We start from the raw sequence: 23,165 nt of genomic DNA, 5'->3' as shown, positions 1-23,165 counted from the left end.
TGCACATTTATGGGATTACTCCATTATCTTAACACTGTATGGAAATACAAGTCTTTGAGACCAAGGTCAGAGGTGATACTTTGCACAAGATTTTGCAGAATGCGAGAAGGAGGAGAAGGAAGAGGTGGAGGAAGAAAGAGGGTATGAATGAACATGAGGAGGCAGAATGAATAAAACAAAGGACTATAGATGATGGATGAAGGAGAGGAATTGAGGACACAATACATTACATAAAAGTTCATGCACTGTTGTACATGTGTAGAGAGGGGGATGTCAGAGGAAAGTAATTCATAACAGAAAGATAAAAGATTAAAAAAACGAAGCCAAATGGGCCGACTGTCCTTGTTCAGCAGGTGCATGTTTTGGCAATGGATGAGGGAGGTTTCTTTACATCTATACAGACTAAGGAGCAGTGCTGACCTCTGCTGGTTTAGTCTAGATGTAAGTGTGTTCATGTCAGCTACATTATGAAACTTGTCCTTGAATTCTATACCATAACTTGTCAGCTAAGTTTCCACTGACTGTGTACAAAATCATCATTGTCATTGCCTATAAAATGCATAATTATTACTCTTCATATGGCACTTTTCTGAAGCTCATTTTAATCTCCATTAATCTACAAACGATTTGCCAGTTAGTGAAAGATATGCCAAATTATTCTAGAAAAGAGTGCAGTGTAAGTAAAATGATGCAGTAATAGTAATGTGATAACACATTCTAAATGGACTTTAAACCTCACAAGTTGAGACAAATGGGAAATGAAAGCTAAAAGCCTATTGTGATTATAGGAATACAGGAACCTGGGACGATATTTGAAGCTGAACTGAAACTATCCACACAGCTCACATCCTAATAAACTGGTGTGTTATGAAATTACACAGCCCTCTGCTGCACTATGGTGTATATATTTGTGTGAACTGCATGAACCTCAACTGTCTCTAAAGTAGACTCAACAGGATCATGCAGTGTTATCGAGCTTTGCTTGCCAGGTCTTTGGTTTAAGGTCACTTCAGTTAATGTGTCCCTCATAGAAGTACTAACATCATATAATCACTGATGGGAGACCTTGTTGTTAGACTCCCATTGCAGCTGAGTGTTGTCCCATGTACTGTAAATTTACATTTACAAATGCTGAACAAAAGTGATTTTACATCAGCACTTTAGCCTTTATTAGTTATTACTAGATCAGTCTTCTAATTGGAGCTCCACCTAAATGCATAATGCCATATTATGCTATATGGTATTTTACTTGTAACATCGTGGTTAGGATGTTGGGTAAACATAATAAGGAAGGTGTATGTAAACACGCTAGGAGAAATTGCTTAAAGAATACCTAAAATGTAATATATAAACTTCTATAAAGTTGGGTTTCAATATTATTCTACATAAGTCACAGTTAACATGATAAATGAAAACGAAAAGTCCAAATTTCAGTCTGTGATGGGTGTGATTAGTGTTTTACAAGACTGAAAATATGACATCAACTGTTTGAAGTCCAGATAAAGAGCTGTTTTGGGTAGCTACGTCCAGTAAATACAACGACAGGAAGACTTGCAAGCTATTGCATACTATTACATCCACTGTAATGTAAATAAATAGACACTTTTCTTTCATTAAAATCATAAAACCTTATATGGGTCATGAATAAATGATTTAGCAATGGTTTAACTATTTATGTGCAGAAGAGGGGGTGTGGATATCACTGACTCATTAGCATTTAAAGCAACAGGCACCAAGACCACTCATTCTGAGGAGAGCTCCCACAGACCACGCTAGAGGGGAAGCAGATTTGTACAGCAGATGCCCTACCTGACGCAACCCTCTCTGGTTTGGTGTTCAGTGTATTGCTCAGGGACACTTCGACATGTGGTTGGAGAGAGCTAGGTGCAAACGTCTGACCCTATGGTTGGTGGGTGGCCACTCTACCAACAGAGCCACTGACACAACAAGCTGTGGTACATGATCCTTGTGGATTTCTCCCCCCCACCCCCCTTTAAACAATAGCTGTTTGTTAATCCTTTGCACATGTTAATTTACATGAACTTGGGGGCCTTTGCCTCAATGGACTGCATAGCGTGCAAGATCACTAAAGATTGCATCCTTCAAATTTACCCACAGGTAATATGTCACAGAAGTCTTGGGACCTTTAATTACACACACACACAAACAGCTGCTTGACTGAAAATTGGCATATTTATTTTATCGAGGAGCCTAATGTTTTGTAAAAAAGCTTCATTTTATGAACATGTAATCATAACAATTATACTAAGTAATGTAAAACCCAGATCTTGACACTTTAAAACATTATCCTTCAAACAAAGCACAATTTAAATGTATACATTCAATAAAAATATCCTACTTTAGATGCAGACATTACCCACCATAAAAAAAAAACTGCTTTCAATAGGATCAGTAGGAGCCTTCCAGGTCACAGTGCTATCACATTTTCACCTTTGGCAACCAACTGAAATCTTGTGCTATGTGAAATATCAAAAACCTAGTGTCCTAAATCATCACTTTTGAGTTAAATGGTCAAGTTTTCCACCGTTTCTTGTTAAAAAAAAAATTGCTTTTGGAAGTGCAAAAAGAATTTCAGAGTAAGGTCACACGTAGATGCAAGATTGCCGTCCCTGAGCTCACAGTGACTCATTGCTTGGAATAGATTATGCAAAATCTTGGTCAGTTTATAATTAATAAAGACATTTGTCATTGGAGCAGCACACAATTATGTGTGAGGTCTTGTCAGTTAATACCATCAAAAGGCATAGATGCAGAACTGATTATTTAGGTGATGAAGTTCTGAGGTCAGAGGAAGACACGAGGAATAGCGTTTTCATCATCATCGTCATAGGCAGATCCCAGTAGTTTGCCACCGTTATAGAACTGGTGGAGGTTTAATTTGGCAGGTGGAGACACATACCACATGACCACTCCTGTGGGGTTCACTGACACTACAAACTCAGCAGAGTCTTTCAGCGTCATGGTCTCCTCAGTAAAGACATTAAAGACCTGTGTAAGAGTAAAAAGAAAGTGAAAGTAGTTCTCCTGATACAATAATGTTTGGTTAGCAAACTCCAGCATTTGAGGTATTAATAATAATATATTATTATTATTATTATTATTATTATTATTATTATTATTATTATTATTATTATTATTATGTGTGTCTTGTGGAGAAACAGTGAAATGCAGCAAATCTGTTCACCTAAATAATTGAAAGATTTTAATTAAATGTATTATTTAATAGATCAGTACTGTTGATATTGAGATATATAGTTAAAAAAATCTAATATTTTATGCAGAATTAGACACCCACAAAATTAAACAAATTATTAAAAAAAAAAACACTATTTGTGAGGGCAGTGAACTAAAACAGGCCAGGGCCCCCAACACATATTGTTTATTTAACCCATTGTAACTTAAGTTCATATTCTACACTGTTCTTTTGGCACATTTGATTTACTAGTTTACCTTATTTTGAGACATCTGTACTCATGTTTTTCTGCACACAGACAACATAGTGAGCTTTGATTAAGTGGTGTTACCAATGTTTGCCACAAGAGGGAGACACACTTTAGCGAATTTGGAATATCTGTATGATTCAGCTAGAGTGACTATTGAAGTTTTAAAAGAATAAGAACAAAAAATATCAATAACATTGGTGAATGTGGAGAACATCACTTATTTATCTAATATCTAACTTGCATTTTGCAATGATAAATAGACATCATCAAAACCAGACAGAAGAGGAGTCAGAGTATATAAAATGTCATCATCCACATAAGTTATGATTAAGGGAAAAGGTATTCATATATAATATACAATGTGTGAATAGTAAGAATTTAGAATTTAGCCTTGTAGCATCCCATTGCTGATGGTAAAAGGGTTTTACTGAGCTCCATCAGCAAAAACAGACCGACTGTAGCACCAGCTGACTAGAAAGAAGACTTTTTAAGACCTACCTTGTAGCTACCGGTGGTGTAATTGAGTTTGGCAAGAGAAGTCTTGTAGCGGTAGGGCATGTCAGTACGACGACTGAAGAAGACCAAAGCACTAGCGTTGTTTGACAGGGGACGCAAGAACACTTCAATGTTGCTCTTCTCCTGGCAGAAAGCAATGGTAAGGAACAGATGATATAAAGGTATTAAACATAAATCTACAATTTGTTCATTTCTGTTTGTCCCATCATAAAAACTTGCAAAAGTGTTTCACCTTTAAAATGAGTTTTCCCTGAATGCCTAGTGGGTCCTGGTTGATGCTGATGGCCATTTTGTTCTGCAGGATGCTGCGGGCCTTACTGCTAATGGTGCGCAAGTCATTGGACATGAAAAGAGGAGCAGCCATAATAGCCCACAGAGCCATTTGAGAACGAGACTGCTCCATGCTGAGACCAAAGTCCCCAATAATGAGCTGTGGAATTCAAATAAATAAATACATTTAAAAAATAGAAAGAAAAAAAAAAAAAACACAAAAAAATTAAATGAGCACAGTAGCATTTTTAACTCTCTATTGAGAAAACAATCAAAGAAGAAGTCTAGCTGAATTTAACCTCCAGAGAGTCTGAAATCTGAAAGTAAAAGGTGCTTTGCCATATGCTTAAGGCCTACGTGCAGAACAAAAGATGAGAAATACCACCTGAGACAAGGAGGCCTGTTTCTTTCTCCTAACCATTAGTGCTTCCCAGTCTTGGTGATAGAAGTGAAATCTTAAAAGTAAATACCGTCATTGCTTATCCATTTAAAAACAAACCATATCAGGGTCGTTCCATCTTCCAGGTCCAGCCGCAGGTATCAGGACATCCTGGTTCTCAGAGAACCAATCAATGATGTTTAGGACACTATCCCAGGAGTCCTGGATGTCACCGTAGTTACGCCACAGGTTGCAAATCTGACCCAGCTGAGTGTAATTTACCTGAAAACAAATTAGTTTCACATTGTGAAAAGGTAAAGATATGATCTGTGTATTTAAAGTATTAAAACATAATCCTCACAGTAGAGCGGACTTCTAGTGGGGTAAAACATTTTTATTGTCACAGTGAAAGGATAATCAAACATTTATAACATACATATACACACACACTATCTATCTCTCTATCTCTCTATCTCTCAGAGAGATAGAGAGATAGAGAGATAGAGAGATAGAGAGATAGATAGAGAGATAGATAGATAGATAGAGAGATAGATAGAGAGATAGAGAGATAGATAGATAGATAGATAGATAGATAGATAGATAGATAGATATAGATATATATATATATATATAAAAAAAACAATTCTAATTCTACCTTGGGTGGCAGGCCCCCCTGGTAGGCAGGCCAACTGCAGGAGTATGCAATAGGACGACCCGTTGCATTTAAAGCCTTTGACATCAGAGGATAACCTGTTCAAGAGAGAAACAAGAAACAACCAACATCAAACTCCCAACATCTCAGTAAGTGTGGTTTAAGTAAAAAAAAAAAAAAAAAAAGACACTTCCTTTCTTACCCCGTTCCTGCTCTGTGGCATTAGAGTAACAGCCATCATACTTAAACATGTCCACCTCCCACTCAGCAAAGGTCTGAGCGTCTATTTCGATCTTGTCCAGCGGGGTGCCAGGGTAGCCCCCACAGGTGAGCGTGCCCATGTCACCGTAGATCCCAAGTTTGAGACCTCTGTCATGTAAGTAGCGTGCCAGCTTCTTGATGCCTCCTGGGAACCTAAGGCACAATACACATTATAGGTTTCTAATTTATGAAAGCCAGCAGTTGTTTATTATGATTAATGATAATAACTGTAGTGCGATTATTTTGTGTGTGACAGGAATTATCCACTTCCACTTTTGAGGGAGGACACTGGTATTTGTTTTATCCCACTTTTGCTGATGTAGCATATAACACAGGTCCACGCACTCATATTGTGCACTGGTGAATCCACTTTACTTGGTCATATGACTGTCACATTATCAAACCTTCTTTAACTGCTTTATTGACACACAGGCTTGTGTTTGCACTTAGGAACAACAATGTCTGTGTGTGTCAGTCTCTTTGAGTATAACGTTTTGACCATACCTCTTGGGGTCAGGCTGTAGCCGTCCCTGCTTGTCCCTTTCCTTTGAGGACCAGCAGTCATCTATGTTCACATAATCATATCCAAGTTCCCTCCAGCCATCCTCTGCGAGTCTGTCTGCCATGTCAATGAACAGATTCTCACTGGAAGAAAGACAAAAATGTCTTCAAGTACGTCATTGTTGTAGTCAAAGCTTAAAGAGCAGAAAGTTCACTGCGACTGGATTTTTTATTTATATGCTTAATGCGTTTTTTGGTTTAAGATAACTCCTCTCGGTGTGTGTGCCAACAGTGAAGGCTTGGTGGAATTTGTTCAGATATTCTTGGTTTACACAAAAACTTGTGGTTCTTTAAGCTTTGCACCCACTTGCACCTAAACATTGCTGATTGGCTGCCTAGTATTGCCCACCACCCACTTACAAAGCTAAAGATTAAATCTTGCAGCACACGAACCAAACGTTAATCAAAATGTTAGATGATTGTTTCTCCAACTTACAAATCACACAAAGAAGCAGTTTAGAGCAACTTATTCTAATGGGGAATCTTCATCACCGACACTGATGAAAAGCATCTTAACACTTTAACTTAAATCTTGCCTGATGCAGTTCTTGGGGTCATGTTCACAGTCAATGTCACAGCGGTATCGTTCCCAAGCAAGCCAGCCCATTGGAGGGGTCCTCATCAGTCCATTGTCGAGAGCAAAGGTGGCCACAAAAAGCGCCGGGACAAACACAACCACAGGAAAATGCATTCCTGCAGAATCACAACATCAATTTAAAGCAGACCATAATATAAAGACAAAGATTATAATATTATGACACTATGTTTGAAATGTCAGATTAATTATTTAACTGAATGTTACAATCTAGGTGCCACATGACCTGTGGCAAACTCCTCTGATTTCTTGACTCATGTGTTTTCCTAATAACTGGCTACCTTGAGCTAGAATATCTCTCAAGCATATATACCTCCTGTTTCTCACCTGACTAGGTAGGTGTGCCTGCAGATAAGAGAAACAACCTGCCGGGTGGCTTCTTTTCTTGTTCGTTATGTTCGTTAGGTGACTAAATCATAACCTATCCTTATTCTATAACACATAATGTTCTTACAGAAAGGTGAAGACAAAGTGTATGCGAAAATAAACGTATATTACTACAACAACAACAACAACAACATGAACTATCTCCTTTTACTGTAAGTTTGGAATTTTAATACCTGGCATTAAATTGTACTGTCAAAAGAGTAAACAAATAGCAACGTTATAAATGTATCCTTAATTCTGAAATCAACACTTTAAAATACATTTAAAAACGTGCACATCAGCTCGTTAAGTGCTGTATACTTTCGTTAAGCCTAATCAGTCGTACGAGGTAAAGCTAAACTGAACTTACTGAAGCTCTGTGACCGTGAAGCGAAGCTCAAAGAGGAAGTGAGAGAATGGAGAATAAGGTCAAATCCCCTCCGCTCAGGATCTCTGCTCTTGTAATGTTAATTCCTCTCTGATCGGCTTCAAAAGATTCAACTGAGCTGCTGCTCATAAAAAGGAACTGTCAGTCACGTGACTGGTGTATCAGCTGATCAAAGAGCAGGAAGTGCTGTTTTTAGCAGGGGGAAGGCCGGGGCGCATTCCATTATGTTTTCACTCTCCTCCTTGGAGAGGTCGCATTGTCTTTTATCATCATCCTATAAAATAAACGGCATATCACAATTTGGTACCGTTTAATACAGAACCTTTAAACATTTGGCTTTATTTTTGGGTTATAAAAAAGTTATTTATGTATAATACATGTTACTTAGTTATAATAAGGGCACATTACAGCTGACAGGTTGTGAAGAATCATTTAGCATGACACTTTTTGGCAGGTTGAGACCCAGTGAAGTCATCAAGTATGTATTAAGTAATGTTAGTCTGCCATTAAGGTTTCTCACAAGAGATCAGCAAACATTTGTCATTTTAGATATCACTAAATCATTCATAAACGGGTCTGCAAAAAAAAATGTCTGCTACCTGAATAAAAGTTGTTTAAGTGCAGTGTATAGTCCACTTAAAAGTACCATTTTCATGAGAAGTGAAAGTTTGTGGTTTCTGAAAGTCTACAGCTCCAGGAAAACGGAAAAGATCTTAAAAAATGAAGTGAAACTCTGTTCTAAGTAGGTTTATCACTCCCTAACAAATTCTAGATGTGTAAAAAAAAAAGTGCTGTTCTGCTGGGAGGGAGACCTTGACTTCTGAGACCTGGTGCTAATCTATTAGTTTTTTAGCTTTAACAAACTCTTCACTCTCTGAGATGAAGGTTGCCTTTACCTGTGTCCTACAAAACTACCTTTCTGCTTTGGTTTGTACCCACCTGATCAGTATTGAGAAAGGACAATGACAATGTACATCTGAAATTATAACTTTTGAGTGAGTTAAAGCAGAATTATTGTAATACAAAAAGCCACCTTATAGTGTAGAACTGGTAGAGGTTTAGGTTAATGATACATATGGATGTAGGTTTAAATTAGCGGTTAAATAATATTTCAAGTAAACTTCAAGTCTTCCCAGGAAGACCTCCAATACAACACTCAATCAGTGATTGTCCCCACTAAGTCTGCCAGAAATTTGGGGGTCTTCACTGACGACCAATTGAGCTTTACTAACCACATATTCTCTGTCGCCCCGGCATGCAGAATTGCCCTCCACAAATTCCAAATTCCAAAGTTCAGTATATTACATTTGATTTGCTATTAGTGTACTCATGGTAATTCACAGACTGCGCTGTCAGCATTTATTACAGGCACAAGTTCTTTAGTTCCACTGAACTATTCAAAGTGAGGATTACCTCTGTTATACTATTATATATGACATTATCAGATTATTAATACTGACATACAGATGATCAGGCAGCATTTTACAGGATAGATGCAGTTTGTATACAGTTTGTATCAGAAACAAAAAACACGCATCCAGCAGGAGGCGCAATAAGACCAGGTCCATTCATTTCAGCCATTTTAAATGGTCCTATTCACATTTTGAAGTGAATTCGGTTTTTATGTCATAGACACAGTAAAGGCCAGTCATGAATATTAGATGTATCTCCTGTGGTTGTTAACATGTATTAAGGTAGTGGTTAAGTCATTAAACCTTTATAAAACATGCAGAGATGATAATTAAAGATTGTTCTGTCCTCTCACTTGTCTTTAATCTCTATATTACTGCTATCATTTCAAATTATGTTTCATAAGACATACTTTTTCCTTCTACAAATGTATAACCTGCCAGTAGGAGCTAACATTAGAGTGTCACACTGATACCCTGATGAACTTTTACTGTTTTGCTCTAACCATCAAGGGTTAAGTGTGACATCAACAGGAAAAGGTGGAGCTTACAAGTTTGGTGCATGAGGGGAAATGGCAGAAACAAGTCAACAGGGTAAGATCGGTCAGAAATACACTGCCAGAAATGGCCAAAGGAAGAGCAGCATTGTATAGTTTTAATCCATACGTTATATCTAAATATATGATGTCATGTTATGGTGGGTCAGAGGGCTCTAAGTTGTTTGAAAAGGATCTGAAAGCTGCAGCCATGTGAGAGATCTGCTATTAACCAGTGTGCAGACAAAGTAGATTAGTCATTTTTGAGAATCACTGGTACTGTGAAAGTGAGAGGGTCTGTTCAAAGGTTTGTTGTTGTTAAGTATTTCGGAGAGAATTCTTGGGTTTATGTTTCAGCATGGAACCATATAAACGGTTTCATTTTTCTCTTAAAGTGACAGGAACAAGCCATAGCATGTCCTAAGCAGTCTGTGCCTTGAAGAAGTCTTCAGATCCTTTTCCAAAGTAGAAGTCCTGTAAATAATTTCAGAGGGTTCTTTTCAATGGAAATAAACAGCAGTTAATGGAGTGGGTGGAAATGCAGCTCATTTTAAGTACTTTATAAAGTAAACTGTTGGGATCCTAACAAGGCATCAAATCTTATCACTTCATATGCTTTGTTGTGTACACAGTAATGTATTAGTGTACAGATCCTGTATTACTGTAGAAGGAACACTATTTTTATTTAATATTCAGAGGAGTAGAAATATAAAAAGTCAAATATAAAAATCCACTTTTGGTTCCAAGCATAATATATAAAAACACAACAATGACCTTGACTCCATGAACCACCGCCTTGGCCATGAACCACAGCGTCCTTCACACCGTCATTCCCGGTCTTTTTACCTTAATTAACTGTAATCACTTTACTGTTAACTCATCAATAAAGACACACCATGCTCCAAAAATACTACAAAAATGTTTGTTTTCAAGTCAAGTCAAGATAACTTTGACAGCATCACCATCGTTTTTCTTTGCAGACAGTATGCAGCTGTTTCACATGCTGAGTAGTACTCTTCATTAAGAACAGACTGGATTTCTAAGGGCCTCTTTTAATGCAGTACTTAAGCAAACATATCTAAATGCACTGAACATGCGATAAAGTATATATTCATGACTCAAATCCTTGTGTCTTTTCCCCTCCCAGGTGTTTTTAGTTTGGTGACAACAATCCTAAAAAGTGGAGCAGCAGGTTTTGCTTTTGGAGAAGCTGCAATTTTTGCAGTTGATCACACACTGAGTGATGATGCCGTACTTCTGACTGCTGCAACTCAGGCTGCTCGTCGAGCTGGTTCCACAGGTGTCGGGGTAGTGACCGCATGCCTCGTGTTCACCTCATTGCTCATTTCTCTAGGGTGTGGATTCCTCCTCGCTGCCATGGTGATGAAGCTGTTGAATAAAGTTGGAGTGAGGTTGCCCTCTTTAATGGAGGCCACAACGGGGGCCTCACTTGTGGTGGGTGCTGTGACCACAGGAGTGATAGCAGGCATTCTTCCACCATGGATTTGCATTGCAGCTCAAAGTATTCTAGTCTTTATAGTTTACTCACAATCTAATATAAATGACATGACTATAGCTCTGCTGATCATTTTCACCACTCTTTACCTCAGTGTTGTATATGGAAGGATGGGTGTCATAATTGGACTCTTTGTTTTGGGATTGACCATCTGTATTTTTTATGCCCTACGAAAGGCCTTAAGAGAGAGGGTGACACAAAGGCCGCAGTCTCAAACTGGATGCAAACTGCTGGAGAGGATATTCTTTTACTCTGTTTTTGTGGGGATTCTGGGATTTTCTGTAGGTTTAATAGCAGGTGAAGCAGGAGAAGGGTCAGAAGCAGAAGTGGTTTTGATGCTGCAGTCGGTCCTCTGGGTGGCGTATCTGTCTGCAGGTCTGCTGGGAGCTGGCCTGGGCACAGTGGCCATGGTCGGGCAAGGGCCAAACATAGCTGGAAAGGTTGCTGTGGGAGCTGCTGTAATATCATCAGTGGCCTTGAGAGCTATTCTGCATTCAGGATTTTCTCTAGGGACCCGGAGCAGGGTTGGCGGAACATTAGGAGCAGCTACAGCTGCTGGAGTGTCTCTTGGAGCGGCAAGCGTTGCAGCAGAACAAGCATTTGGATCCAGAACATCAACTTTGACAGTTTTAGTTTCTGTTGCTTTTGGTGCAGCTGTGACCACAGGAGCAGTAGCACAGACAGAAACGCTGCCAACAACATCAGAACTCATAACGATCGCTGCTGTTGCTGTAGGAGCATTTGCTCTGGGTGCACCACAGAGCCCCTTCCACACAAAGGTGAACCTACAAAAGGGTCCTCTCATAGGGCCAGAGCTAATTAAAGGAATTGGCATGGAGACGGTCACCGCAGCAGCAGCCCCTATTGGAGCTGGGGCACTTGGGGCTGCAGCGTTAGGCACCGCAGCTCTGGGAAGACTGGGGACTGTGGGAGTTGTGGTGGCTATATTGTTGGCCTTAGGAAGTACTCTGGGTGGTAAGATAGGAAAATCACCAACAACAAGAGCACACAGAGACTGACTAATGTCCGAGTTTACATCTTTTTCTTCTGCCGGTCACTAATGTGTCTGAACACAAACACTCTGAAAGACAATTTCTGTGTATGTGTGGTTATGTGTGTAGACTTTTTCATTTCTTCTGATTTAAAATAGCAAAATTACAAAGTTTTTCTAATGATTAAACAGATCAGTTGTGTTATAAACTGCGTTGAATAAAAGAGATCAGAAATATATACTTGTTGTGTTGTTCACTGACATAGCGATAGTTTAATCCCTGAAGAATCTGATTACTGTTAAACATTAGAATATATAATAAAGCAGTGAAAGTAAATGATTTGACATTTTGCAGAGTAGCTTTGATGACATCTTTCCCTTACATCTTCACACCATCATTGCCACATTTCCCAAGACATGATTGCAAGCTGGCAGTCACTTTGGTTTCATCTTAGCAACAGTAACAGAGGACTTGCTGTTTAGAAAAAGGAGGGGGGAGAGTGAGGACAAAGAAGAGACAATAATATCAGAAGACAGAACAGCATCTTGGGGTAAAGTGTGTGGTGGAGAACTCGCTAATAAACTTATACAACTAATTATAGTGTCAGCCACAAGCTTTTCTAAAAACAGCTGTTCAAATGGATATTCGCCTGTTGCTCCGCCACAGAAAACAGGACTTTATCTGCAAGAGGAGGTTGAGAGACGTTTTTCCTCTAAACCAGTCTGGAAACAAAAGTCTGTAGGAATCTTCTGTATTTTAAGCAGTTATTCAGTACTTGAATTAGATGGAGAAACATGGCAGTGCAGTCATAAGGTGAGAGGCTCGTGCTGAAAGTAGTTGTTGGAAACTCTGTTTCAGTGTTACTTGACATCCCTGATTGTTTTCTGTACTGACATTTTTGACTCATATGGAGGCGTTTTTTTTTTTCACTTTTACCAAAAGCTTAATCATGTAATCATCTCCAAACGTTGTACTAAGATGGGACACATCACAGCCTTTGCATGGATGTTGGCTTCCTGTGCACTTCGTGGATACTAACACAGTATTACTGCAACACGGAGCAGTAAAATTGTTAAACCAACATGTCTCTGAACCGGAATCCCACTACAGACACGGAGCCGTCTGTGGAGTACTCTGTGGAGTATTCAGTCCAGGTTCCCAGTGATCCGGGTCACGGAGGAGGTCGGACTCGGGACGTGGCCGTGCGCCAGTCGGGCTGCTGCCGCTGCCTGCCCTGCGCGGTGCGCCTCACCTTTACGCCCGAGTCACTGGAGCGGCTTTATCAGAACTACTTCCGACGGCAGAGACAAGAGAACCTGCCCGTGTTGGTGATGTTTGCTGCGCTTTTCAACTGCTTCGTTATCATCATGTGCGCAGTGGTGTACACCGAGGACAAACTGGCGATGGTGGTGGTCGCAGCTGTAGCCCTGGCCGCGGACATTGTTCTCTACCTGTTGAGCTGGTTACGGAAGCTCCCGGCACCACTGGCCTCACACACAGCATTGCCGTACATAGTGTGGCTCATGATAACAGTCCATGTTTTATGTTACATGGCACTGAACAACGAGCGTTTCCCCCACGCCAGTAACTCTGTGGGCTGGCAGGCCTTTTTCACTTTCTCTATTTTTCTGACACTGCCACTGAACCTGCTGCCTCTCTTGCTTCTCATAACCTTCTCATGTGGGATCCACACCCTTGTTTTGGGTGTGATTGTTGCTCAAAGGTTTGATGCCAACCTGCAGGGGCCCATGCTGGCGAGACAGGTAAATATGCAGTACGACAGTAAACCCAGACACGTCAAAGCACCTGCCAGGTTGATGAAGGGGCTCAGAGGTGTAAACACTGATGTGTGGAGAAATCTGGAGAAGGGGGAATATAATGGAACTGTACAACTGTATGTGTAGACACTTTATTTCAGAGCAGTTGTTAGCCTGTATAAAGAGGCCCTAAGTCAAATCCCATATTCACCTCATGGCCCCCTATTCCCAAACATGTTAAATAAACTGATATATATCTATATATATAGATAGATATATATGAAACAAACTTTTACTTGTGTAGTGAAGTTGCGTTGTAAGTTTGTAATTTTCCTATGCTTTGCTTTTTGTGTTTATATATCTGACCTACCTTAAGAACTCACCTAAAAGCAATAATTTTTTTATCACCTTTATTTCAAAAGGTCAAACCTGCACCTGTTCTGTGGCAACTCGGTTGTAAACATTTGTTTCACTTTAACTATTCAATAAAACATTATTTTAAATTTGGCTAATTAATCTTCAGTCTACAAAGCTCAACATGAAAGGTTAAATAATTCAAAAGATCTAGAAATTCTAGGTTATAGATCCTTTTCTTCAGTTGACGATCCACCGCCTGAAATTAGCCTCATAAACAGTGGTTACAAATGATTCCCATGTACACCCAAACATCCGTGCTCTCTTCCTCTCTTCAGCTCCTAGCCAACATCATGCTTTACCTCTGTGCAGCCATAGTGGGTGTCATGTCATACTACATGGCAGACAGAAAGTACAGAACAGCTTTTCTGGAAGCTCGTCAGTCACTGGAGGTCAAACTCACCCTGGAAGAGCAGAGCACCCAGCAGGTAAGTATAGCACGCACACACAAACACACAAATATAGTCACACATCTGCATTTCTTAATGAGATATAACATTTTCAATTTCTGGGCAAACACATACATACACTTTATGCACAAACACAAATACACCTGTGAGGAAGAACACCCTGCTTCCTAATTATGGTGTTTGTTTACACCAGCCGGGACTCTGTTAGGGACCTAAAACAGTTTGGTCAGCTTAGGCTCTGTAACAGCAAACGCAACCTGAAATGAAGCTGTAAGAAAATAGAATTACATTTTTTAAAATCATTTTCAAAATAAGTTTATCTTTTTATATGTATTTTAATACACACCCTCACTCCCCTCAATGCTCTAAATTTCTCTATGTCTTTTTTCATATCTTCTTTCTAATTACTACATTTGTATTTGCAATTTTAGTTTTTCCACTTTGTTTCTTTTGCAGATTCCATTTTTTTTCTATGTGCATTATATGTTTATAAGTTCACTACCCTATTAGACAAGCAGGCTATCATTTCTGTCTCCTGCGTATGAGGTCTGGAGTTGATGGACAGACTCATAAAGAAAAAAAATCAAGATACAGTTTGGCCTCTAAAAGTGTGTACATACGTATAACTAATTTTCTGTGCAATCAAGTGTCGAATTAATTGGTAATAATACAACATTCCCCTTTCGTCTCATGCCACACAGATGCCTGCAGTCAAAAGCTAATCCATAAATTTAATGTACTGAAGTCAAAGATAAAATAACTGTCACCATACTTTAATTTTTTCATTTAATTCTTCAACTGGATAAATTCCCACTTAATATTTTCCATGATCCTGACTGTGACAATTTTTAGAAAAATTAGAGCAGACCTGTGAGACTTGTTTAGGCAGGGGGTGGAAAAGGTGATGTGATGTGATTTGGTGAGATGAGAATGATGCAGAAGTCCCATGGTGCATTTGCATTGGGGGTTTTAATAGAACACAGACACAGTAAAAGCAGCCAACAAGAACACATTTGACCAGTTGACAGGTTCTCTTGAGGGCCCATTAGATGCCGTCGTTCTGCAATGTGGACACATTCATAATTTGTACCTGTCATTTGTGAACAAAGTAAAGCTAACATTTCCCTTCACTGTCTGTCCATGTAGGAGGAATTATTACTGTCCATCCTGCCCAAACATATAGCTGATGAGATGCTGCAGGTCATGAAGAACCAGGCCAATCAGAAAGGCCAGCAGCAGCAGCAGTTCAACACTATGTACATGTACCGTCATGAAAACGTCAGGTCAGGTTCCCGAAATTAGCTCCTGTTATAGATGTGTTCAAGTGACGATCTTGTAGAGCGAAGGTTTTGTAACTTGTTAAGTGTCATAATGTTACATCTGCACTTTCACTGCAGTATCCTGTTTGCTGACATTGTGGGCTTCACCCAGCTGTCCTCAACCTGTAGTGCCCAGGAGCTTGTAAAGCTGCTTAATGAACTGTTTGCACGCTTTGATAAACTGGCAGCAGTAAGTATCTGCTTTTCTCTGTCTTTGTTGGATTGTTGCATTTGATGCTGTAAAGTCCTTTTTCTAGCTTAGTAATAATAAATTCTTCCAGAATATCTTTTCTGTTTAATTTAAATCTGCACATCTGGCGTCACTTTACAGCAACATCACCAGCTGAGGATTAAGATCCTCGGAGACTGTTACTATTGTATCTGTGGTCTTCCTGACTTCAGAGAGGACCATGCAGTTTGCTCCATAATGATGGGTCTATCGATGGTAGAGGCCATCTCGTAAGTAGTGACATTAGCTTTGTAACAAGGACGGAAAAAGTGGCCAGCTTATGTGCATTTGTAGGGAATCAAGTCCTAAGGCCTAAGAAGACGACAGTTTGGCAGTCAACAGTTTAAATAACGATAGAAGGAATGAAAGAAGGAAAAACCTTTTGTCTAAATCTTAAAAGTGTCTCTTAGCAGACTTAGCAAAACAATACAGATTATTATAAAGGACACTTTTAACGAAAATGTTCCATATTTCCCTCTTGTTCAGGTATGTGCGAGAGAAAACTAAAACTGAAGTAGACATGCGTGTGGGTGTCCATACAGGCACCGTGCTTGGAGGGGTACTGGGCCAGAAGAGATGGCAGTTTGACGTTTGGTCCACTGACGTCACTGTAGCCAATAAGATGGAGTCTGGGGGGATTCCTGGGTATGACAACAGTCATTTAAAGGAATTAATGAATTTTTATATGCATTTTATTTCAAACCATTTGTGTGCTTCACAGGAAAGTCCATATTTCACAAACCACAAAGGACAGTCTGCATGGAGAGTTTGAACTGGAGCCTGGGAATGGTGGAGAGAGGTGTGAGTACCTGCTGGAGAAAGGCATCGAGACTTACTTGGTTTTGGTGCCTAGTAAAAAGGGGGAAAACGAGCTCAATGGAAATGTAAGTTTCAGTGCTATTCTCATTCAAATCAAATCAACAGGTTGAGAAAAACTAACGGACAATTTTTTTTTAATGTAATGTTAACACTTCTATCCTGCTTCTCCTCCCCAGACACCTGGTGCATTGTTAAAGAACAGTTCAAACCAGCTGATCAACACTACAGCATCCAATGGGAACGCAGCCTCACCCCAGTCTCCACCCACTGAGTCTACACAGGAGGTTACACCTAATAAGTGTCTTTATTTATTTTCCTGTTAAATGAAGTTAAATGTATACAGTGAGTCTGTACACGTAGACAAACATACAAACCCACGATCCTCAGTACCATTAAAGGCAGAACCAATCATTAGAAAATGTAAACTAACTTCATAATATTGTTATGCGATTGCTCTCTTCTTTGTTTCTCTCTTCTTTCAGGGCAATCAGATAGTAGAGGAACAAGTGATCAACAGGCGACTACAGCAGGAGCTGCTGGAGAGAGAAAACCAGCAAATGTAAGAAAATGAGTCAAGTGAAGAGAAGAAGAGGAGAGGAGATGACTGCAGCATTAGAAAGATGATAATGTTAGCTCAGAGGACAAAAAAAATGAAAATAAATCTTCCTGGTTATGAAATAATACATATGCATCCTCCTCCCTTTCAATCACTTTTTCATTCATTTCATTTTTCGCTGTTGCCATGTCTCCTGGTGTTCCTGGCAGAATGAAGGACAATCAGATCAACTCTTTTTCACTGCGTTTTGTGGATGGGAAGTTGGAGGAGCATTACTCCTCAGAAAAGGAGAAGCGGAGTGGAGCTGCCTTCTGCTGCTGCATGATAGTGCTCTTTTTCATCACAGCAATGCAGGTGTTCATAGATCCACCGTGAGTCAATGGACTTAAAACAAATCAAATACACATCTAGCATGAAAGCTAATGACATACATACTTTTTAATGCTCCTTAATCATCTATGAATTGATATCTGAATTTGTTTCCTGTTTTAAAGCAAAGTAACAATAATAAACTTATACATTTTTAAGTGTGTGAATAATTGATCTGCTAGAAAGAGACTCAAAATGTGTGTGTTCTTGTTTCAGCTTGGCTGTGATCTATGTGACTCTTGCCATAGGAGAGGTATTGTTGCTAATCCTCACAGTCTGCTCCCTGGCTGCCATCTTCCCCAGGGTGAGAAAACATAAAACGATTTGTAGTTGGGGTGATGGAGCAAGTACAAAAACTTCAAGTAGAAGTGTAACTACTTACGTAAGGAGTTTTTCACTCCACATAGAAGGATCACTTCAGATTCTTTACGCAAGTTAAAGTAATAAGAACTGAACTAAACTAAAACCGTTTCTCTTGTCATCAATTTAACAGTTACTGTCAAAATAAAAGTATTTTAAATTCCATTGAACTTGATGCTGTTGGTAACATGAAAGTCTAGTCAGATCCAGATACTTTCCACATGTGCTTTATAAATAAAAATAAAATGAGTATTCTGACAGAGTATTCAGTACCTTCAGTACTGATTAAAACTGATAAATGATAGTTTCATAGAGTAACCAGAGGATTTGTGTGTGACTATACACACATTTTCTTAAATGAGCATTTGTGATTTGCACAATATGCACTTATATGCACAATAACCAATGTTCATGATATTAATATTGATATTTGTTTCTCACAGATGTTCTCCAAGAGGTTAGTGTCTTTCTCAATGTGGATAGATCGCACCCGGTGGGCAAGAAACACATGGGCCATGGCAGCCATATTTGTTCTTACAATGGCTGTGATTGCTGACATGGTATGACTTTAAGACATTACCAATTATTGATACACTGTGCATATTGGCATGTTTTGTGTTGATGGTATGTCTTATTGTATAAGTGAATAAGTATATAAAAGAAAAAGATATGGTGATAAATCAGCTATTGTTAAAATTCATTTGAGAAACAACTTATTCATAAAATAGAAATGTAAGTCTTTTTTCTAGTCCTGTAGATTAAATACCTGAAAAAATTAAAGTAATGCAAAAATATCATCATATCACCCAACCTTAGCATATCCCCCTTCTGTCATTTATGTGTTTCCACTTTGTCCTCATCAAACTATCATCGTCTTTCATGTGTCTGACTAAAAGTTCCCACTAGGCTCCATTAGTTGTCTGTCTTGCTGCCTGCTGGCTCATTTGTCATGGCCCCACAGGAGCAGCTTGTTACACACACTGCTGCCTCTGAGGTCTGACAGGAATAGACGAGGCCAAAGTGAACGCTCATTTCTTAGCTGTCATGTGGAAGTGACATTCATGCATATTTTAAAAACGTGCTTAAAAACAAGATGCAAAGATGTTTAGTTATTCTTATTGTTGGCATGGTAACACAGTTATTCCAAACATATAGCTTATATTAACCAATATAAGACAACTTTATACATTAAACGTCCAGAGATTTTCTTTTGAAACACTTCATTTAAAATACAGTCAATGTGCAATAAAATTACATTTTCCAAGCACAAAATTAAAATTGATATCACGTATGCAGAGCCATATACTGCAGCTAACTATTTTTTAACACCTGCTGCAAAAGTCACTAAATGTCAATATCTTTTTACTGCTGGGATATAAACAATAAAAACATTTTCTGAAAATGATACTTTCTGATGTTGCAGCTGAGCTGTGTTCCATCCTCCCTTCGGGTCCTCAACAGCACTTCTGGCCCCATCTTGGAGTCACTTGGTGACAGAGGCTGTGCAGAAAACCCAAAGCACTACAGCTATATGGCTGTGATGTCACTTATTGCAACCGCCATGTTGGTCCAGGTTAGCCACCTGATTAAACTGGGCCTTATGGTACTGGTTGTGACTGCCACTGGAGCAGTTAATATTTACAGCTGGCGAGACATCTATGACCTTTATGACTATATACAGTTTGCTGCCTACAGGTGAGAAATTGCTAAATCAGTGAATATAGGTGTAACTATCTACACAAATTGTTACATCAGGCCTTTATGAATTCACATCCTGTCTCTCTCTTTGTGTTTCCAGAACATCCACAGTGCCATCTAAACACCTCATGACCATAATGATAATTGTCATGATGATTGGCTTCTACTTCTTTGCCCGACAAGTGAGTCACTTTGTCCTGTCCACACACTTTGCTGACCTGCAGCAAACTACCACCCAAGTAAACGTTTCTTCAAAAGAGAAATAAGCAGTTTTTTCATGATATGTTTCTCTCTAAAAATCCTACAAATTCTATCATTTCTTTCATTATTTGTATGTGTGTGTTTGCAGTTGGAGCGTCAGTCCAGGAAATTGTTCCTGTGGAAGATTGGTGTGCATGACCAGAAGGAGAGGGTGTTTGAGATGAGACGCTGGAATGAAGCACTGGTCACTAACATGCTGCCCGAACATGTAGCCAAACATTTCCTGGGGTCTAAAAAGAGAGATGAGGTAGGCATGATTGTGTACCAGGATAAATTATAATGTGGATTTATGGGTTTGGGGAGGCATGGATATAGAAAAAAAAACGTAGAACAGCATGATGCTTTGATGCAAGATTACACCTTTATTGTACAAAACTGAAAAAGACTGCTCCAAAGAAACTTACTATCATATCATTAAAGTAATAAATGTACCATTGCATATCAAGGCCATCTTGTGGTTTATTTGACAATGTCATATTAGTGCTCTTTTGGTATATTCTAGTAATCAGTGAAATGAGTGTTTTGATTTTAAAAAATGCAATATGAAATCATGATAAACTAATATTATATAATTTGTCATTCCTAGGAGCTGTACAGCCAGTCTTATGATGAAATAGGCGTGATGTTTGCTTCCATCCCTAACTTTTCTGATTTTTACACTGAAGAGAGCATCAACAATGGAGGCATTGAGTGTCTTAGGATTCTTAATGAGATCATCTCAGACTTTGACAGTGTGAGATCTGGTAGTATTACTACATCTGGTTGTATATGTTGAAAACCACCTCCAGTGGTTTTCAGTGGCTACAACTCCAGGAGACTTACCAATGTCTACTTTCTATACTAGTTACTAGACAGGGACGAGTTCCGCTGCATCACTAAGATCAAGACAATAGGTAGCACCTATATGGCTGCATCAGGACTCACGCCGGAGAGCAACACAAATGGATATAGCAACCGCAAGGTGTGATACTTGTACAGTTCACAACTGTCCAACAATTGACTGTACCCTTTTATCTTATCTGTTGCTGCTAACATTACAACACTTAAAGCCATGTACCATTGCTCCACAGCCTGAAGACCAGTCACTGATTGAGCGTTGGCAGCACCTTGCTGATCTGGCAGACTTTGCCTTGGCTATGAAAGTCACCCTCAACAATCTCAACAAACAGTCCTTCAATAACTTCATGCTCAGAATCGGTCAGTGAGTGTCTTTATTGGTGTGTGCCTGACTGTATGCGCATTTGCAAGTTTGTATGTTTATGTTTTTATGCTGATCCCTTTAGGTTTAAATAAAGGAGGAGTTCTTGCTGGAGTGATTGGAGCTCGTAAACCTCACTATGACATCTGGGGCAACACAGTAAATGTGGCCAGCAGAATGGAGTCCACAGGAGTGATGGGAAACATTCAGGTAACATTAATTAAACCACCAATTTGAACATTTTGTGTTTTTACAGTGTCTTGTCCTATTTCACACTCATATCAAACTTCCAATTTCTGATTTTTTCCACCGCACTTCAATGTTGTGTCCTGCTCTGCCCTCAGGTGGTGGAGGACTGCTATGACATCTTGAAAGAGTATGGCTTCCGCTTTATTCGAAGAGGTCCCATCTATGTCAAAGGGAAAGGGGAACTGCTAACCTTTTTTATGAAAGGCAAAGACAAACCAAGTAGCAATGGTGGTACAGTGACCACTGCCCTGCCACATCAAGTTGGGGACATTTCTTGACTCGTTCACCAGAGGAAATGTAAATGATAAGTCTGGACAGATTGCTAATTTATCTCTATTGGCAGTTTAATTACCTAGATATTTTTAATATGCTCTGTAGTAATGTAATGTATGAATCTAGAATGATACAAAAAAAATGTATGACAAGCTATACAACCGTTCCTTAAATGCCATTTAATTTAAGATGGTTGATTGAAGTTGAACCACTGTACATAATTTTGGAATACAGGTGAATATCTGACAGAGATCCTACGTTAAAGATTATCACTTTGCACTTGACTTATGAGTGCTATGAGAATAACATTTTTGGAACAGAAATATAAATCATTTTCTTCATTGTTTTACTTGGCCTCAGGTTTTGTAAAATAATGGAGTTTGATCACACTGTATATTTGTTTTATTTTTTGTCCTTTCAGCTTATCCTGTGAATTCAGTGTCGCCACAGTTGGTAATTGTCAATAGTGGCATGTCAATTTGGCAGTTTTTATGCCGGATGCCCTTCCTGACGCACCAACCCCAATTTCTACCGGGCTTGGACTGGCACTGCACAGCTGGGGACAGGAATGGGCTTTTAGGTCACACTGTATATATATTGTGTAAATAAAACATTTTTCCTCTAGAGTTTGAGATCTTTTTGCCACTCGGCATAGATGGTAATGTAAGTCATGTGTTGGTCATGGTAATATTATAATACAACTACTGTATGTTACCATCTTAATAGTTGAACTCTAGGCCCAACTATTTGTAATATTTTTTAAGCTAACACATTCATTGTGCTAATACAAAAATTCAAAACTAAGACTTTTAATTCTATTCAACATAAGTTCCTGTAGACATTTAGAACATAAAGACTTAGTAAGTCTTACAGAACTACTTGTTGACAAAAGCAGCTCATGATTATTATGCTATATAAAGTTTCTAAGTTTCTTTAATTTTAAAATGTCTTATTAGCACAATAATTGTGTTAAATAATTAAAAATAGTTATAATTTGTACAGATTAATTAATGTGAAAACATATTTGAGCAGTACAGACTTTCCTTAACCCTTAAAAGATCCTAGGGACATTTTGTACCATTCGTTTTGTTTTTTTTTTTTTTTTTTTTTTTTTTCCAAGCCATTTTGGCCACGTTAAATGAATATAGCTCAAATTTGCAAGAGGATTTTTTTTTTGACTTGTCATGTCAGTTCCTTAAGTTAGCCTAAAATGGCTAAGCTACACAAAACCCGACACGTATGTCCCAATGAAAAGCATGGAAAATGCTATTTTTGATCACACATCTCCTTAATGTTAATATTTCATTTTAGACCAATGGCCTTCTATTTTTATATTTGTCCACTTTTA

At 38.9% G+C, this 23,165-nt stretch overlaps 2 protein-coding genes across 2 annotated transcripts; one reads left to right on the top strand and one right to left on the bottom strand.

Annotated features, from left to right (window-relative positions):
* Nucleotides 1–2,174: 2,174 nt before the first annotated feature.
* LOC137102585 (alpha-N-acetylgalactosaminidase-like) lies at nucleotides 2,175–7,592 on the bottom strand. Its single transcript, XM_067482239.1, has 9 exons — nucleotides 7,435–7,592; nucleotides 6,640–6,796; nucleotides 6,047–6,187; nucleotides 5,484–5,695; nucleotides 5,285–5,379; nucleotides 4,750–4,911; nucleotides 4,213–4,410; nucleotides 3,963–4,103; nucleotides 2,175–3,009 (listed from the first exon to the last, which is right to left on the bottom strand). The coding sequence occupies exons 2-9, from the start codon at nucleotides 6,792–6,794 to the stop codon at nucleotides 2,806–2,808; spliced, it is 1,308 nt and encodes a 435-aa protein (XP_067338340.1). The 5' UTR covers nucleotides 6,795–6,796; nucleotides 7,435–7,592; the 3' UTR covers nucleotides 2,175–2,805.
* Nucleotides 7,593–9,394: 1,802 nt separating this feature from the next.
* Nucleotides 9,395–22,766, top strand: LOC137102584 (adenylate cyclase type 3-like). The gene is made up of 21 exons (XM_067482238.1): nucleotides 9,395–9,455; nucleotides 10,545–13,668; nucleotides 14,355–14,504; nucleotides 15,633–15,769; nucleotides 15,884–15,995; nucleotides 16,137–16,264; nucleotides 16,521–16,679; nucleotides 16,756–16,918; nucleotides 17,030–17,137; nucleotides 17,336–17,412; nucleotides 17,619–17,780; nucleotides 17,995–18,082; nucleotides 18,582–18,698; nucleotides 19,562–19,833; nucleotides 19,937–20,018; nucleotides 20,186–20,344; nucleotides 20,684–20,830; nucleotides 20,942–21,058; nucleotides 21,168–21,294; nucleotides 21,381–21,505; nucleotides 21,640–22,766. The coding sequence occupies exons 2-21, from the start codon at nucleotides 12,988–12,990 to the stop codon at nucleotides 21,820–21,822; spliced, it is 3,294 nt and encodes a 1,097-aa protein (XP_067338339.1). The 5' UTR covers nucleotides 9,395–9,455; nucleotides 10,545–12,987; the 3' UTR covers nucleotides 21,823–22,766.
* The last annotated feature ends 399 nt before the right edge of the window (nucleotides 22,767–23,165 follow it).

This window comes from Channa argus, chromosome 17 (assembly GCF_033026475.1).
Source record: "Channa argus isolate prfri chromosome 17, Channa argus male v1.0, whole genome shotgun sequence".
NCBI classification, from domain to species: domain Eukaryota; kingdom Metazoa; phylum Chordata; class Actinopteri; order Anabantiformes; family Channidae; genus Channa; species Channa argus.
This window is presented reverse-complemented; position numbering and strand designations above follow the sequence as displayed.

Bases quoted from the DNA above. Each gene is read 5' to 3' on its own strand.
- LOC137102585 (XM_067482239.1), bottom strand. From the start codon at position 6,794: ATGCATTTTCCTGTGGTTGTGTTTGTCCCGGCGCTTTTTGTGGCCACC. The intron at 6,188-6,639 runs GCAAGATTTAAG...TCTTTCTTCCAG, and splicing joins GACCCCAAGAACTGCATCAG to TGAGAATCTGTTCATTGACA. The intron at 4,104-4,212 runs GTGAAACACTTT...GCTTTCTGCCAG, and splicing joins AGGGAAAACTCATTTTAAAG to GAGAAGAGCAACATTGAAGT.
- LOC137102584 (XM_067482238.1), top strand. From the start codon at position 12,988: ATGTCTCTGAACCGGAATCCCACTACAGACACGGAGCCGTCTGTGGAG. The intron at 15,770-15,883 runs GTCAGGTTCCCG...CTTTCACTGCAG, and splicing joins TACCGTCATGAAAACGTCAG to TATCCTGTTTGCTGACATTG. The intron at 17,781-17,994 runs GTGAGTCAATGG...TTCTTGTTTCAG, and splicing joins CAGGTGTTCATAGATCCACC to CTTGGCTGTGATCTATGTGA.